At 37.4% G+C, this 18,348-nt stretch overlaps 1 protein-coding gene and 1 long non-coding RNA gene across 7 annotated transcripts in view; one reads left to right on the top strand and one right to left on the bottom strand.

Annotated features, from left to right (window-relative positions):
• Positions 1-104: 104 nt before the first annotated feature.
• On the bottom strand, positions 105-3,990 carry LOC141380283 (uncharacterized). The gene is made up of 2 exons (XR_012398046.1): positions 3,890-3,990; positions 105-3,643 (listed from the first exon to the last, which is right to left on the bottom strand). It is a non-coding gene; the product is annotated as an uncharacterized lncRNA (long non-coding RNA).
• The window catches only part of aars2 (alanyl-tRNA synthetase 2, mitochondrial (putative)), a 37,879-nt gene continuing 22,296 nt past the window's right edge, over positions 2,766-18,348 (top strand). For 3 of the 6 annotated variants that reach the window (XR_012398032.1, XM_001332352.10, XM_073937715.1), the window contains exons 1-6: positions 7,529-7,797; positions 10,108-10,296; positions 12,037-12,182; positions 12,261-12,452; positions 15,024-15,168; positions 15,566-15,711. Coding sequence is in view for 3 of the 6 variants with exons in the window: in XM_001332352.10 (XP_001332388.5) it covers positions 7,540-7,797; positions 10,108-10,296; positions 12,037-12,182; positions 12,261-12,452; positions 15,024-15,168; positions 15,566-15,711 (1,076 nt within the window). In the remaining 3 variants the exon portion in view is untranslated. Of the gene's footprint in view, positions 3,844-4,036; positions 4,258-7,528; positions 7,798-10,107; positions 10,297-12,036; positions 12,183-12,260; positions 12,453-15,023; positions 15,169-15,565; positions 15,712-18,348 lie in introns of those variants that run through there. The other 3 variants (XR_012398034.1, XR_012398033.1, XM_073937714.1) reach the window with 3 other exon arrangements.

An 18,348-nucleotide genomic window follows, 5' to 3' on the forward strand; every position in this document is an offset into this window, starting at 1 on the left:
TTTATGCAAATCATCCCACACACGTTTTATGAAGATGCCTCATTTCCAACTCTTGATTGGGTAATACTTTATACGTCATCGTTTGTTTGATTGGTTTTTGTTCCGTGAGGAGGGCGGGTCTGTTATGCAGAGTCTGTCAAGTCTTGACAGAGAGTAATGGCAGATGCTTCCGCTAACCCTCCGCGTCTTAAAATTTCAGAGTTTAAACGCAGGCGACTGAAAAAATACTGCAGCGAGTGGGAGAAAATAGATACCTGGCTGCAAAGTGCTGGAAATTGTTATTAAGCCAACTGCACGATTTGTCGGAGAGCGTTCTCTGTGGCTCATGGTGGTCTGTGGGACAACATGCCTCTGGAGAGCAGCATTCCCGCAATGACAGAGCTCGCAAAAATCAAAGCAGTCAGACAGTTCTTCGTACCTCAAGTCTCTCCCGAAGCCGGCATTGAAATGGCAGTGTAATTATTATCAACAATATTTAGGTTAATTGATAAATAATGTTAAAAATGTGACCCAATCTGTGAAAGCTGGAGCTGGAGTCATTTTTTATTTTTTTTTTTGTAATTTACTGTTTTATACATGAAATAAAAAACAGGCTGTGAAAATACTGATAATATATGTATTTAATATTAACTGAGTAAAACAATGTCAACAACTGAAATCACAGGGAAATGAATGGCTACAATCAAACTTTATCTCAGAATTAGTTGTGGCCTGGTTTTCACACACTGGGTCACAAATTGTAATTAGTACAAATTCTGTAAACACAACGTAAGTGGATCATAATCCAATGCAATATTATGATTTGTTTGTTAAGGTTAAGTCAGGCACATAAGCATTAATTTAATACTTTAAACATTTTATTTAATACACTAATAAACAACATAATGCTGCAAAGAAAATAAAGTAGTAAATTACAACTTTCCATATATTAAAATTAGAAATAGGCTCTACGAAAACTTTACTACACTGTTAACAATCCTGGTTGCCTTAATATTTTAAGCTGAATCAAATTAATCATAAGTTCTGACAGTTCTGACTATTGTCTTCAATAAAATGTATCTCGGACTCCTGCTCTTTGTTCATCACACCGGCTCCTCGCATTAACAGAAGTCAAATCCTTCAGCGTAGTGATACGGCATTCATTCATTGTACATATCACTGTCAATTTTACATTGTCCTGTATTATTATTTTTTTTTTGCACTGTCTGTATTTTGTCTGTCATTTTATTTGCATCTGTATTTTGTACAGTGTGGAGCCAGCACCTAAGCGTTTCACTCATCATAGCACACATGCTGCTGATGATGTAACAATAAAAGAGACTGTAATGCTCTCAAAACATGCCTGAACTACTTTATCTGTGTGTTAATCTGACAATAAGTGTGAACACAACACAAAACAACACAAAGAAGATCTGTTTTACACACTGCAGACTCAATTTAGCCTTTACAGAACAATATTGATGCATCCTGTAATGTTTAACCTATCAAAGGCTTTAAGACCAAGCGGAATCTGACATAAGTGAAGTCATCTTTCACCACTGACCTGTACTGTTGTTAAATAGAGAAAACATTCCACAAGTAACTTTTAAAAGTCTTGGACCTTATTCTTGAAAAAAAAAATGACCAATAGAAAAAAGTGTGAAGCACTAAAAGTGGCCCATATTAAAGTTAATTAATAATTTGCCTGTTGTTTTTATCCATGAATTTTCAAATGTACAATTTTTTTTTTACAAAAGAGGCTAGAAAAATCATCAAGTTCTACATCCGGGGTGTCCAAGCTCGGTCCTGAAGGGCCGGTGTCCTGGAGAGTTTATCTCCAACTTGCTTCTACAAACTTGCCAGGAAGTTTCTAGTATATCCAGTAAGAGCTTAATTAGCTGTTCAGGTGTGTCTGATTAGGGTTGGAGCTAAACTCTTCTGGACACTGGCCCTCCAGGGCTGAGTTTGGACACCCCTGCTCTACTTTATTCATTCATTTAGTTTATTTTCGGCTTAGTCCCTTTGTTGATCTGGGTTGCCACAGAGGAATGAACCCCCAACTTATCAAGCACATGTTTTACGCGGCAGAAACCCATCACTGGAAGGCACCCATATACTCTCATTCACACTCATACACTATGGACAATTTTAGCTTACCCAGTTCACCTGTACCACATGTCTTGCCTCAAGACGGTCGCCGGTTTGAGCCTCGGCATTTCTGTGTGGATTTTGCATGTTCTCCCTGTGTTTGAGTGGGTTTCCTCCAAGTGCTCTGGTTTCCCCCACAATTCCAAACACATGCGGTACAGGTACATTTGGTAAGCTAAATTGGCCGTAGTGTATTAGTGTGATGGGTGTTTCCCAGTGATGGGCTGCAGCTGAAAGGTTAATAAAGGGACTAAGCTGAAAAGAAAATTAATAAATGATGTTTTAATTATTCAATATTCAAACGGCCAAATTCTGCAATGGTATCTGGATGCAGCCTTTATGATGCAAGCTGAGATTGCATCAATCAGCGATGCAATGTTGGACACACTGCACTCAATGGAGTGAGTGACGTCACAGTGATGGGTGGGGTTAGGTGAGCGCATTAAATAGCATTGGATGAAGCTCAGATTGCACTGCACCAGGTCTGCATCCAGACCCCTCTAAAATTCTGACTGAGGAAAGTTGAATGTGCTGCTCAGTATATTTGCCTAATAAATGACATTAGGCCAATAATTTAAAGCTTTTACAGATCTTTTTTTTTCTAATGATATAGGATGTATTAAACATGTGTTTTTTTCATATTTCTTATTCTAAATCTTTTGGAAATATTTTTACACATAAAATATTGTGGTATGATGACCAAAATGTCTCAAAAGGCAGTATTTAAGCCTAATAAATAAATAGAAAATGAGGCGAATAACTGCAAAAAGTTTCACTTTTTTGGGAAAAACAACCACCCCTTTCACCAGGCTGGCTACGGGGCTGACTAAAGTAACTTAGTACAACATATATGGAATATTCTCTAACTTGCCGATAATTATTTAGATTCAACAATTGATCATATAAAATTTACTTTAAAAGGCAAAACAGTTTTCAGAGCTCAAATATACTTGCCTCATGCTATGTGTCTCTCTTCTTTGGATAAAAATATTAAATGCTAATTTTAAAAAAGAGGAAAAATCAAGAGAATATTTGCATATTTTTGCAATAGTTTGTTTGAATTTAATTTTATTATCTTTCCATTGTCTAATTATGTTCAGTGACTAAAGTATTATTGTAATATATAACTGTTTAATAAATCTATTTTCTTAAAATGCACCTAAACGCACTGCCCATATTCACTGAGAAATGGAGGAACATTCTCATTTTCAGATGGATGGGTAAAATGGAGGGCTCTTCAAAAGTATGTGGTGACATAACCAATTTCTAATATGGGTTTCTAGAAACAAGTGATGTAACACCTTCCCTCTTGACATAAATCCTCACTCTCCGATATGCCAAAGAGCATAGAATCTAATATAACATATATAACGTTAACCATATATTGATTCTAAGCTCTTTACCTGTGTTTAATTAAAAAGTGCTTATCTGTTGTCGAGATGGAGATTGGTGACCGGAAGTTCCAAAGGTGGAAGGAAGATGTACATCTTTGAGTAAGCAGACATTTCGCTGTCAGCTGTAGACAAGAGAAGTGTGTCAATTATCGCAGAAATGTCCTCTTGGAGTATCAAATAACTACTTTGTTCGCTAGATTTATCCAATATTTCGTTATTGGCCGCCGTTGAGACTCTTGCGAGTACGCGGCTCGCTACCGTCACCAAGGATCATCGTGATTATTCCGGTCAAGAAGTGAGAAAAAGACACGTCCCAGATAAGGTAAGACCTATCATTATTATACGAAATCCTTAGAGTATGAACTTACTTAAAGAAACCGTGCTTTTGAGTGTATAACGCAAGCTTTAGGACAAACTACCGTTATTCCTCTTTAACGGACTGTTATGTTGCCTAGTTACGAGACCTGTCAATCAACTCCTCACGTCATCATCGGCAGCAGGACAATTTTTCATTCAGAAATTAAAGGCCAAACACATCTTTTATAAAGTTTACATTGTTGTTCCTGATAAAATACAACGTGAAAAACGTTGTTTAAATAGTTTCCAGTATTCAAATATCTTTACTGATTTACACTCTTACTGGTCGCGCGAGTCCGCCATGTTTGTAGTTTAGCACCTTTTACCCGCGTCACCTACACCTATTTTTTACGGTCATTGGCAGACATGCGGTCTATAGGTATTTAACATTTTAATACCTATAGGTATTTAAAAATGTTCAACATTGCTTGCATATAACATAATCCAAGTATAATAAATAGAAAATATGTTTTATTGTGTATCATAAATGTAATTAGCATATATTGCTATATCTCAGATTTCTATATGGGTTCTTGAATTACATTTTCATGTTGTCAGCTTTTTTTTGGTCAGTTTGTCTGAACATAGGAGCAACACGGTGACTCAGTGGTTAGCACTGTCACCTCACAGCAAGGTCACTGGTTCGAGTCACGGCTGGGTCAGTTGGCATTTCTGTGTGGAGTTCCTGTGTTCTCCCCGTGTTGGTGTGTGTTTCCTCCGAGTGCTCCGGTTTCTCCCACAGTCCAAACACATGCACTGTAGGCGAATTGATCAACTAAATTGGCCACAGTGTATGAGTGTGTGTGTGTGAGAATGAGAGTGTATGGGTGTTTCCCAGTACTGGGTTGCGGCTGGAATGGCATTCACTGTGTAAAACATGTGCTGGAATAGTTGAAGGTTCATTCCTTTGTGGTGACTAAGCTGCAGGAAAATGAAATGAATGAAGAAAGTGAGGTGTAGTACACCAAACTAACATTGCTCTTGTTTTAACATGCCTTTTCGTCGTGTTTGGCTTTTTGTGATGATTGCGCATATATACACTAGATATCACATACGGACCCTGAGCATGCGTCAATATTGCCGCCATATTGGTACAGTGCTGCCAGGACAAAAGTCATTCAACCGCACTAGTCAAGACTAAAGTGTTGTTGAATAAAATCAGCAAACAATGTTAATGAAATATGACAGCAAGATGCTGCACTGCCAGAAACGTGTATTATTGTCGGCTAAGGGAACGAGTCTTTCATAACAGTGATTCATTCAAAAATGTATCGCTCCCTCTGTTAGAATGAGAAGTGAAAGCAGGAGAGGAGGTGTGTTTCAGGACATGGATTAGACCAAATTTAACAGAAAAACAAATTTGCATACTGACCACCGGGAAAACTCTTGATCAGATATATATATCTATAAATATATATATCTTTGGCTCTGGATGGCCACAGTCCCCCACTGCACACTGGTTTTGCATTCATGTCAAAGGAGCGCTACCCTGTAAAATGGCGGCTCTATTGACAACAGGGTAGGTGACGTAAAGTTAGTTTTTATTAAAAGTTCCAAAGGCCCACCTCAAAAGTAGGGGCGAACGTGCTTTTGCCATAGCAGGTCCTCGACTCTGGAATGCCCTGCCATTATAACTAAAAGGGCTCCGTCGCTGCCTATTTTTAAGTCTAAATTAAAGACTCATTAATTTTTAGGTCTTTTAAAGCAGGGGTTTTCAAAGTGTGAGGTGCGCCTCCCCTGGGGGGCGCCAGAGCATGTCAGGGGAGGCGCGGAAAAAAATATAATATAATAAAAATATAATTATTAAGTTTAATTATTATATGTATTTTTTATTATATTTAAACGTTTATTATATGCCTGCTAATACAATGGGTCGGTTTCTGAGACCCACCCCGATTCAAAGCTGTAATGAAGTTCACTGCCCTTTGGCAGGAGGGCCCTTTGGAAGGAGGCGGAGAACCGAAGCAGTTTTAAAGTGATTTATTAATGACAGTGACGGCAGCTCCGTCTAAACCAAAAAAAACGGACGGCAGATCCTCACGGAGACTGCCGTCAAACTGAAAGCAAAAGTAAAATATGTCCGGGTCCGGTCCTCTCTCGGCTTCCTCTGCCCTTGTTCCTCCTTTTATGATCCAGAGCTCCTTCCGTGGGATCTGAGGCAGGTGTGCACCGCAGGTGTATCCACTTACGCGGTGGCCTCACTCCGTTCCCACGGCGCTCGGCCACGCCCCCTCGCCACAAAAGCCTTCAAGTTCAGGGGTCCGTTCTTCGTACCTCGCTTAAATTATCTAAGATTATTTGGCAGATCCTGGATCTTTTAATCTTGATAACTGATCTCTCGCTAATTTGGTTCTTCAAACGAGTTCGCGAATCAGATTAGAATGTCTGGATGAACTGATCTGAGATCGCTGCGTGTGTTGTGAAGGACAGATCTATCGATCCTCGAAATCATGATCAGCAATGCAACGATTGGCTGACGGCACAGCAGCGTAATGACATCATCTGATTAATATTCAATTATCCATGTGAGCATAATTACATCAAATTAGCAGTAAACGGCTTTACATGCAATAACCTTCCACATGTGTTATTGGTAAAGGCGTCTGCAACTTTTGTGAAGCATCAAATCACCGGCATATTAACTATCAAAACATGTTTATGACTGCATAAATGTATTATTGCTTTAAAAAAAAGTCACATATTCTGCATTTCTATTATACACAATTTGTACTAAAGCGATCTAAAAAGTTCATATCAATAAGTTTTCTCTTTGCACCACTAGGTGGCAGTCTTTGTACTTTCATTTCGAGGGTGCAGATTGCATACTTTTTATATATATATATATATATATATATATATATATATATATATATATATATATATATATATAGTTTAAAAGTGTATATAACAACTACTGTAAGAAAATATCAGAATTCGGAACATACTTTCTGCATTATCTTTGCTTGAACTAAGCCGATCTAATCCTGTTTATATGACTTGAACCTGCTCCCGATCAGGTTTAAGCTAGCAGAACTGTTGCTATGACAACAACTCTCGGATCAGCTTTGAAGAACGAAACGATCCTGGATAGTGTCAAATCGTCAACATCCAAATCCAGCTAACCGAGTAATCCACGTACGAAGAACGGACCCCAGGGCTTAAACCCAAAAGACAACGATATGATGATCAGTATTTGAGTTTATGATTTACGTGGACAGGACCAGCTGATCAACCACGACCTTTATGTGTGGTTTGTAAAAATATTTTGGCTAATGACAGCATGAGACCCACTAAACTTCCACTGTTTTGACTGGGATGGACAGTTCTTGGAACTGTTCTATTCATATTGAACCATCATCCTAGTTTTAAAAACGTTATATTAAAATACTTGTTATTACTCTGTAAATAATTGCACTTTCATGCAAATGATGATAAAAGTGAGTTAACAGTCTGGCATCTGTCTGTGTCTTTATATATACTGTATATATATATATATATATATATATATATATATATATATATATATATATATATATATATATATATGTGTGTGTGCGTGCGTGCGTGTTTGGCTGGTTAGGCTGGTTAAGCTGGTTCGGTACAGTAGATGGCGGTAAAGTCTCAAAAACTTACCAGCCTGTCAGAGAGAAGAAGATGCAAGATGGCCGCGCGCATTACAGTCGTGAAACATGTTCACTGTGCACTTCTAATTACAAAATTGAGCTGTTTGTCTTCGGGAATAAGAAGATGCACGGCTCTGTCATTCTCAGTATATCGTAGGGAATTCACATCTAAAAGAGTACGGCGGAAGTTTATCGACTTTTTCAGGGAAGGTTATGGACATCGGGTGGTTCCGTCATCCTCCGTACGCCCGAGAGGAGACCCCAGTCTGCTATTCGTCAATGCAGGAATGAACCAGGTACACAAACTCACATTAGTATAATAACATGCAGAATAATGACAACTAACAGCCATGCCAAAGCTCTGTTTTTGACTCGTCGTACCATGGTGCTACAACATGATGACAGAGACATGTTGGGTTTGCATTTTAGATATTATTAACTTCAGAAAGTAAAAACCAAACTCCATGACTAATAAACGATAACTCCTTTAAATCATAATTTTTTTATTCGATAAAAAATTGAATATTTGATAAATAATAATTTTTAGTCTTTTAGATATGCAAAGGCTACAATTACAAAAAAAAAGCATAGTTTTAATACAAACACAACCACAAAAACATGTTTTAAATGAAAACGTTACCACACATTAGTTGAGGTAAAGTTAGTTTTATATTTGCACATTCGTTTAGTGACAACTTGTGACATGCTTACTATAATGTTTACAATGGTACTTTGAATATTATTCAGTCTGAAATCTCATGTAAGTATGCCTTGAAAACAACATTAGCACTTATTTGACTGTGAACAATGTTGCACTTTGATGGCCATTGGCTGCTAATATGATTTTACTATTTAGAATTTGCAAAGATTATTTTGTGAAATTATATTATGAAGGAGGAGGGCAAACTGTATGAAAATAAAACTAACTGTGTACCTCAATAAAATAACATTGGGGTAAAATTGGTGTTATGTTCACACACTCAGACTTTCTCCATAATATAATTTTAGACAAGTAGCCTTCTTAAATTCTCAATCATTGGGAAATATATTAGCAGCAAATATCAATGTACAACATTGTTCACAGTCAGTCAAATAGTGTTAATGCCCCTATAGCTAAACAATATATGGAGTGACACTTGTCATAAGTTGTCACTGAACAAATGTTTCAATATAAACCAACTTCTCGATCAAATTAACCACTGTTTTGTTTCACCAACCATAGTTTAACTATTGGTGTTTGTAGTTAAGTTGTGATTAGACATTTAAGTAAGTATGCCAGAAACATGGTTACTACAGTTTACTATAATAAATCCTTGTTTAGATTAAAAATAAACTAAGATTTAATATAATATAACTAGCATGGACATGATAAATAAACGCATGAATACAAAAGCATTTGATTATAGTATTTGCATAAACTCTGAGGTATTACACTGTTATGACAGATTATCCTCGCTGATAATGTAATGTAGGGCTGCACTATATTGGAAAAATCTGACATTGCATATATATATATATATATACACACACACACACACACACACACACACACACACACACACATACACACACACACACACAGTTGAAGTCAGAATAATTAGCCTCCCAGTTTATTGTTTTCTGTTTAAGAGAAATAGATTTTTCAGCACATTTCTAAACATTATAGTTTTAATAACTCATATCTAATAACTCATTTATTTGATCTTTTCCATAATGGCAGTAAATAATATTTGACTAGATATTTTTCAAGACACTTCTATACAGCTTAAAGTGACATTTAAAGCTTTAAATAGGTTAATTAGGTTAACTAGACAGGTTAGGGTAATTAGGCAAGTTATTGTAAATTGATAGTTTGTTCTGTAGACTATTGAAAAAAATATAATTTAAAAAAGAGGCTAATCATTTTGTCCTTAAAATTGTGTTTAAAAAATTAAAAACTGCTTTTATTCTAGCCAAAATAAAACAAATAAAACTTTCTCCAGAGGAAAAAAATATTATCAGAAATACTGTGAAAATTTCCTTGCTCTGTTAAACATCACTTGAAAAATATTTGAAAAAGATATACATATTGAGTAATCACAATATATTATAATTGAGTGATCACAATGCAAAATACTCAGGGTTGCCTTGTCTCTAGTCCAAATATGTAAAAATTATGGATATATTTATTTTAACTTTCAGAAATAATAAGACAGAAGTCTTTCTGTATTATCCTAAACAGTATTGGTTTATGTGAGTTAAAGAGCTGTAAAATATTTAAACATTACATAAATCTCTTGATTTTTACTTCAGAAACATCACGATTCCTTGCCATAAAAAATAAAAAGATAAAAATCTTATCTTTATAGGAAACTTACAGGAAGACCTGTAGGTTTCATCACACATTGATGACACAGTAACAATAATAAAAAGATTAATACATGAAGTCCAACATAAAATCTCTATAATGTAATGTGTGTTTGTGATGATGTGCTTTTTTTTTAACAGTAACCTCCCACAACCCTTTTGTATTTATATTTTATTCTGTTTTAATTACTTTTTGAGACCCTAGTCTACTGTAATGATGGTTTTGATGGTAGATGTTCACGATCTGTGCTGTCCAATAGTTTAAGCCGATTCTGCTGGGCTGTGCTGACCCTCGCAGTGAGATGGTCTCGTACCGGCGGGTGGTAAACAGTCAGAAGTGTGTCCGTGCTGGAGGCAAACACAATGACCTACAGGATGTGGGGAAGGACGTTTACCATCATACCTTCTTCGAGATGCTGGGGAACTGGTCATTCGGGGACTACTTCAAGGTTTAGTCAATAATTTCATTCTTTTAATTAGACTTTTTCCCATTTATTATCATATCTGGGCACATTATGTCTCCTGAATGAGCCACCAGCTTGTCAGTGATCTACAACTGTTTAGTAAATGCTCCACCATCTGATACCCCATCTGATAATATGTGCTGGAGATTTATTTACTTTGCATGAAAAACATCTTAGATTGATCACTAATCCCACCCAAAACTTTGCATTATCTTCTAAAAACATTATTGGCTCTATTTTGCTGGTCCATGCGCAAAGCGCAGGGCGCAAATGCTTTCAGGGCGTGTCAAAATCCACTTTTACTAATATAAGGACAGAAAAATCTGCTTTGCGCCGTGGCGCATGATCTAAAATGGTTGAGCTTATTTTCTAAATTAGTTATTTGTGTGTTTTGAGAATAAACCAATCAGAGCCTCATCTCCCATTCCCTTTAAGAGCCAGTTGTGTCGCGCCATAAGCACATTTGCTATTTACATGATGTAAAGTAAGTGTAAGAGGAAAAACGGAGCATTTTACTAGCAAGAAAACAATTAACCAGAGCATCTGCAGAGCAAGAATGACAGATAAGGCATCTCATAATCTACTTACACTTTCGCTCTCATGGATAGGGAAACCTTGCTCATGGATAGGGGAACCATATTCTATATTTATCCTTAATATTTTAATTTTTTTTCATATGTAAAGATATTTGCATATTGCTCTACAGCTTGTGTGTATTAAGCAGTGTGTAAGCCAGGCGCATTACTAACGCACTCTGCGCTCGACTTTAGACCTGGTTGGTTTTGGTCTATTGAAAAATCTATTATAGTTTCTTAAAATAGCAACGCGGCAGCAGTGCGCCTCAGAATGCCTTCCTTTTTAGACCAGAACACCTATGGGCGCACATATGAGCGCAAATCCATTTGCTATTTAAACAGCGTGGAGCAAAACATCAAAACGACTCTTGCGCCAAGCTGAAACTAGCAAACAACAATTGCGACGCAATTGTATAATCGGGTCCTAAATTTTCACTTTTGTGTTCCCCTCCAAAAAGCCAAAAAGTATTACGTTCTTTTCCAAAACTTGTTGGATTTTTCTGGCACTTGACATTCACTCTCAAAACGTATCATTTTCTTGTTCAGAAACGTTTGCAAATTATCAGCGTTGAAGCAATTTTTGGGGGGTTCTCCCAAAACCTTTGTGTTCGACCAAAACCATTCTCCAAAATAACCTCAACATTTGCTCGCAAAAAAATGGTGTGTTCATTCCTAAGTATTAGACGTTTCCCTAAAAACTTTACATTCTCCTCCTAGACTGCAGCTCTGCACAAGAAGTTTGGCCAGAGGAGAAATGGTCGTGCCCAACTGAGCCTGGTTTCTCTCGAGTTTTTTTTTTATTAGTGAAGTTTGTTCCTCGCCACCGGCCAGCTTGGTTTGGGTCTTGTGGAGCTGTGGATCAATGGATTTGCTCTTCAGTGTTTGGACTTTCAGCAGTGAAAATTAAACCACTCTGAACTAAACTGAACTCTGAAAACTGGACTGACACAGTTTCAATCTACAGAACTATGTTAAGCTGCTTTGACACAGTGTACACTGTAAAAGTGCTGTAGAAGTGATGAATTGAATTCAAATTTTTTTGTTTTGCTGAAAAGACTTTTCATTACTTCAATTATCGTTTGTGTTTTAAATAACCCTCTCTTTAGGAGCTCCAAATTTGAATGTATTTTTTTTATAAATTATAATGCAGGTGGAAGCTTGTGCAATGGCCTGGCGTCTTTTAACGGAAGAGTATGGCATTCCTGCGCAGCGCCTGTATGTCTCGTACTTTTCTGGAGATCCAGCTAATGGTCTACCTGCTGATGAGGAGACACGGGACATCTGGCTCAGCATGGGGTGAAGATACTTGATTAAACTGACAAAATACATAGGTTTTCTGTTGGAGGTTCACTGAATTGTGAAATTTCCATGCAGACTGAGAGCGGATCATGTGTTGCCATTTGGGATGAAGGATAACTTCTGGGAAATGGGAGAGACGGGCCCATGTGGCCCCTGCACGGAGATTCACTACGATCACATTGGCAACAGGAACGCTGCCTTACTGGTCAATGCAGACAGTCCAGATGTAGTGGAAATCTGGAACCTGGTATTCATGCAATATAACAGGTAATTAAATCTTTCTTTATGTAAATGACTGCATTCATGATGAATTTTTTTCAATTGATGAGTCAAATACAGTCATATTCATAAAATATAGTTTTATTGAACAGGATAAATTACACATGCTTAAACCCCAAATTCTTTTATTAAAGCGATAGTTCACCCCCAAAATGAATAAATCCTCAGCATTTAATCACACTTCAGTGGCTTCAAGCATTTAGAAATTTGTTCTTCATAAAACAAATCTTCTTCAGAAGATATTCTGAAGAGTATGTATATATTATGGAAGTCAATGGCTGCCTTTTCTGACATTCTTCAGTAGATTTTCATTTGTGTTCAACAAAAGAAAGGAAATTAAACAGGTTTGAATCAAGTGACGAGCGAGTAAATGATGACAGAATTTTCATTTTGGGGTGAACTGTTTCTTTAAATAACTGATTAGAAAAAATGTTTTTATAAGTTAATGTAAGAGCTTTACAGATTTAAGTTTAATTGTGCATGCCACCGTGGCGCAGTCGGTAGTGCTGTTGCCTCACAGCAAGAAGGTTGCTTTTTTCCCAGAGATGGGTTGCAGCTGAAAGGGCATCCGCTGCTTAAAGCATGTCCTGGATAAGTTGGCAGTTCATTCCGTTGTGGCGACCCCGCAATAATAAAGGGACTAAGCCGAAAAGAAAATGAATGAATGAATAAATAAATGAATTGTGCTTGTGTAATGTAAGATTGTAATGAAAAATGTGTATTTATATAGCTCATTTAGGACAATGGCGCCAGTGCACTCGCCACACACCAGTTATTGGTGGAGTAGAGAGACAGTGATAGAGCCAATTCAGTGGATGAGGATGATTGGGAGGCCATGATGAGTAAGGGCCCTTAAAGAGAATTTGGCTAGGACACCAGGGTTACATCCCTACTCTTTATGAGAAGTGGCATGGGATTTTTAATGACCACAGAGAGTCAGGACCTCGGTTTAACATTCCATCCAAAAGACGGCGTCCATTGACAGTATGGTGTCTCCTTCACTTTACTGGGGCATTAAGACTCACACAGACCGCAGGTTAAGCGCCTCCTGCTGGCCTCACTAACACCATTTCCAACAGCAACCTAGTTTTCCCATGTGGTTTCCCATCCAGGTACTAACCAGGCTCAGCCCTGCTTAGCTTTAGTCTTGGGCTGCAGGGTAATATGACTGCGAAATATGTTAATGTCATCAGGTTATGTTTACCATAATTCTACCATTACACTAAACCCCCACCCCCTATATGCAAGCATTAGAGACTGAAGCTTGAATTGAATCTCTTATTGAACAAAATGTGGCAATACCATTGCTGCATTCCTAAAGTATTCAGTATTTTTTTTTAACCAATTGTTTCAATGAATCAATGAAATCATACATTACATAGATAGTTCACCCCAAAATTTAATCACACTAAAATGGTTCTAAAATTTTATGAATTTCTTTCCTTTGCTGAACACTGTAAAGTTATTCTGAAGAGTTTAGGGGAAAAGCAGCCATTGACATCCATGGTAGAAACAACAAATACTTTATAAGTGAATAACTGTTTTTTGAGTATACTGTCTTTTTAAGACAGGACTTGCCGCCACATACTGTTAGATTTAGGCCCAATCCCAATTCTATTTTCATACTTCTACCCCTTCCCCGTCCACTTGGCCCTTAAAACCGAGTGTGGATAGGAAGGCCTTCAAAATTTTTCATTAAGAATTGGGACAGCACTACAACACCGGCACACGTCATCAGATGTCATTGCGATATCGTGCTTCATATGAGATCAGACAGATCGTGACTGCTGTAGTTATTCCAGTTGCGTTGTTTTTTTGGTATTTATCTTCAGGAAATCACAGAAGGCATATATTATGTTATCATAACGATCCAATGTGGCAATAAGATCGTAACTGTACTGTGCATTTACACAAGTGGCCAAATTCATCAATGTAAACACAAGAAAACAACATTACCATTATAGCAGACACTGTTAAAAGCCCATTCCTAGCCACTAGACTTTTCTGACAGGGTATTCGAGAGTCAGAATGTTGTGGGACTGCTGCACAGGAGTTATTATTATGGATTATAGATGGCGAAATTTAGCGGAGGTTTTTTTTTTTTTTTTTTTTTTTTTTTTTTAAAGCATGCCAGTAAAACATGTACATCGTTATGAATATATTAAAACATATGCTTGTTTGTTGTAAAAAATCGTAATAATGACAAAAAATACAAAATACTTTCGGGTGCAACTATCCAGGCATTGTGTTTGATGTATTTGGGAAATTTTCTTACCGCTTGGTTTCGAGTGTGGTCCTGAAAAATCTTCATTCAAAGGGCTATCTACACCTTCCCCTTAGCCCTACACATACAAGCTAAAGAGAATTGGGTAAGGGAAAGGGCTAAGTGGTAGAGTGGGATTGGGCCTTAATTTCAGTATTGCGTATCAACAGCAGGCCTAAACAAGTCAAAATACCAGCACAATAACACACTTGGCTAAATATTTGCTAATCCTTAACAAAAATAGCAGTGTTTTTGTTCAATATCACAAACTCTTTGTCTGTCTCTCTGTGTTACAGGGAGAGCAATGGTAGTCTGCGAGCTCTTCCCCAGTGCAGTGTGGATACTGGCATGGGTTTAGAGAGGCTGGTGACGGTGCTGCAAGGCAAACGCTCCAACTACGACACAGATCTCTTCACACCTCTATTATCTGCCATCCACCAGGTTTTTACTCTTCATTTCCACCCAAACAAATTAAATGTCCGTTTTCGTTTACACACCCTCCACTTTTGAAACCACGTTTTCGACACATTTGAAACCTGTTTGAGCTTCTTTCTTAAACGCAAAAGGAGATATTTTAAAGAATGTTAGATAATAAACAGCCATTGACATCCATGTTTTTTTCCCCTACGTTGGATGTCAATGGCTGCTTTTTTCGGACATTCTTCAGAATATCTTGTTTTGTGGTCAACAGAAGAAAGAAATTCATAATCGTTGACAACCACTTGAGTGTTAGTAAATGAAGGAATTAAACTTTTTGAGTGAACCATCCCTCTAACTTTTTACAGCAATAATATTCTGTCTTTAATACCAACATTATCTGTATTGTTTGTGTGTGCAGTGCTCTAAGGCTCCCGCATATCAGGGCAGAACCGGAGCGGCTGATGTGGCTCAGCTGGACATGGCCTATCGGGTCGTGGCGGATCACATCCGAACAATCTGTGTGTGTATCGCTGACGGAGTTTACCCAGGCATGGCAGGCGCTGAGTGAGTTCGACTCAAACAAAGGCAGAGTTTATTCTATTATTACACGATAAATCACTTTTTATTGTCACATCACCAGCAGAATGTGCGACTCGTTGGATGGAAATGCTACTTCATTTGCACATCTTTTATTCGATATTCCAGTTTTGCACATACATTTTATTCACATCTTTGGATGGAAACAGCTGTAGATGCATCTTTTAAATAGCATATCATTCATGTCATGTTCAATAATTGTAATATTGTGGTAATGAGCATGCACAATATTGATATTGTAAGCCGATGGCTGATAGACATCGTGATGCTGAGCCAGCATCGCGATCCTCCACCCCCGTCGCAATCCAGCTCGTGCAAAATACACACTTGGGCACCATTTACTTGAATACGACTTAGTTTTAAAATAGCATTTTAGAACGAAAACAATCCACATCCACACTGGCGTTTCACCTAGCATTTCTGAACAGCCATCCTTCCACACGATGCGGCTGAAAATGCACATCATGTGACCACAAACAGACACACACACTTGTCTGAGCTCCAGGCAGTCATAATTTTAAAGTGCTTTTAAGAATATTCAGATTGTTGAACTGGCAGTGTTTGTTCATCACACTACCAAATAATGATGACATGTATATATTTCATTTTTTTTTACATGTTAATTTGGTCTACGACACTGAAAATTCTTTGCCCCTTTATAGGTATTTTTTCATAACTCTGTACTTTAAGGCTCCATTTGTTAACACCGGTTAAATTAATGTCAATGACAGCTGCGAAAGACTATTAATATTATGTTATGCTAATTGTTTATTCATTGCCTAAGAGCACATTAAAATCAAACGTTGTAATCGTTTATTTAATGGAGTTAATAATGCAGTCGTATTTTTTTAAAAATAACTCTATCATGTAACTGTAGAAGACACACCCTATTATCTCTGACACTTTAACCAACACTTGAGCCAGTTTGCAAACTTGCAACAGACACTTTCTTACAATCGTTCCATATCTCTAGAAGAAAAACAAAAATATTTTGCATTTCTGAGTGGGCTTGACAAACCACCTGTAGAAACATTTTTCTTTCTATATGCACCAGACACTTCACTTAAATTCCATTATATAAGGATTCAATAAGGAAAGCATTGTTTAATGTGAATGTACCATAGTCTTGTGTTTATATTTCTGGTTATGTTTATTTCGTTACACTTTGTTCACACATGTAGCTGAATGACAATCAAACTCAACTTGAACTAGATAATATGACACGTTTGTGTGTGTCATATATATGTATGTGTGTGTGATGATTTGAATGCGTTAACTAACATATACCACTGCGTCTTTTGTAAAGGCTTACCTATTGCACTTTTTATTCATTTTGTAATTTAATTTGTCTACTCTAAACATAAAGTTGAAGTTGGAGTTATTAGCCCCCTGAATTATTCGCCCCTGTTTACTATTTCCCCTAATTTCTGTTTAATAGAAAGAAGATTTTTTCAACACATTTCTAAACATAATAATTTTAAAAACTCATTTCTAATAACTGATTTATTTTATCTTTGCCATGATGACAGTAAATAATATTTGACAAGATATTTTTCAAGACACTTCTATACAGCTTAAAGTGACATTTAAAGGCTTAACTAAGTTAATTAGGTTAACTAGGCAGAAAAGGGGAAATTAGGTAAGCTATTGTGTAAGAGCAATTCCGTGCAAATGTCAACCTTGCCATAAAAAAATTTAAGTTTTCAACAAAATACGGAAACGGTTTCTGGGTTTTTTGTGTAAGTAAGTATTTTACAGTACTTTAGAAATACTCAAAATGCATTTGTCAATGTTTTCAAAATATTCTATTTGTTTTACCAATATTCACAATTTCACATCTGTCACATCAGAGAGATGTCACACCCATAACGACACTTATTCCTCATAAATGTAAAATATTACATACGATAAAGCCAATCATTTTTGTTTTGTAGAGAGTCAATAATAATAATAATAATTCCTTACATTTATATAGTGCTTTTCTGGGCACTCAAATCGCCTAACACAATGGGTGGGGAATCTCCTCATCCACCACCAGTGTGCAGCATCCACCTGGATGACGCGATAGCAGCCATTTTGCGCCAGACCGCACACCACACACTAGCTGATTGGTGGAGAGGAGACAGTGATGAAGCCAATTGAATATGGGGATGGTTAGGAGGCCATGATGGACAGAGGCCAGTGGGAAGATTTGGCCAGGATGCCGGGGTTAAACCCCTACTCTTTTCGAAGGACATACTGGGATTTTTAACGACCACAGAGAGTTGGGACCTCGGTTTAACGCCTCATCCGAAAGACGGCGCTCACTGAGCAGTATAGCGCCCCCATCACTATACTGGGGCATTAGGACCCACACAGACCGCAGGTTGCTGGCCTCACTAACACCACTTCCGGCAGCAACCTAGCTTTCCCATGTGGTCTCCCATTTAGGTACTATCCGGGCACAGCCCTGCTTAGCTTCAGTGGGCGACCATGTGAGAGTTGCAGAGAGCTTGTGTGCTGTAAACCCGCAGACTTTTTTGTCACATCCATAACGCATGTTTATTTTCCACATTTAAACTACAAAACGTGTTTACTGATTGATATTTTTCTGGTCCCTTAACT

The sequence above is a fragment of the Danio rerio genome, chromosome 22 (assembly GCF_049306965.1).
Source record: "Danio rerio strain Tuebingen ecotype United States chromosome 22, GRCz12tu, whole genome shotgun sequence".
Classification (NCBI taxonomy): domain Eukaryota; kingdom Metazoa; phylum Chordata; class Actinopteri; order Cypriniformes; family Danionidae; genus Danio; species Danio rerio.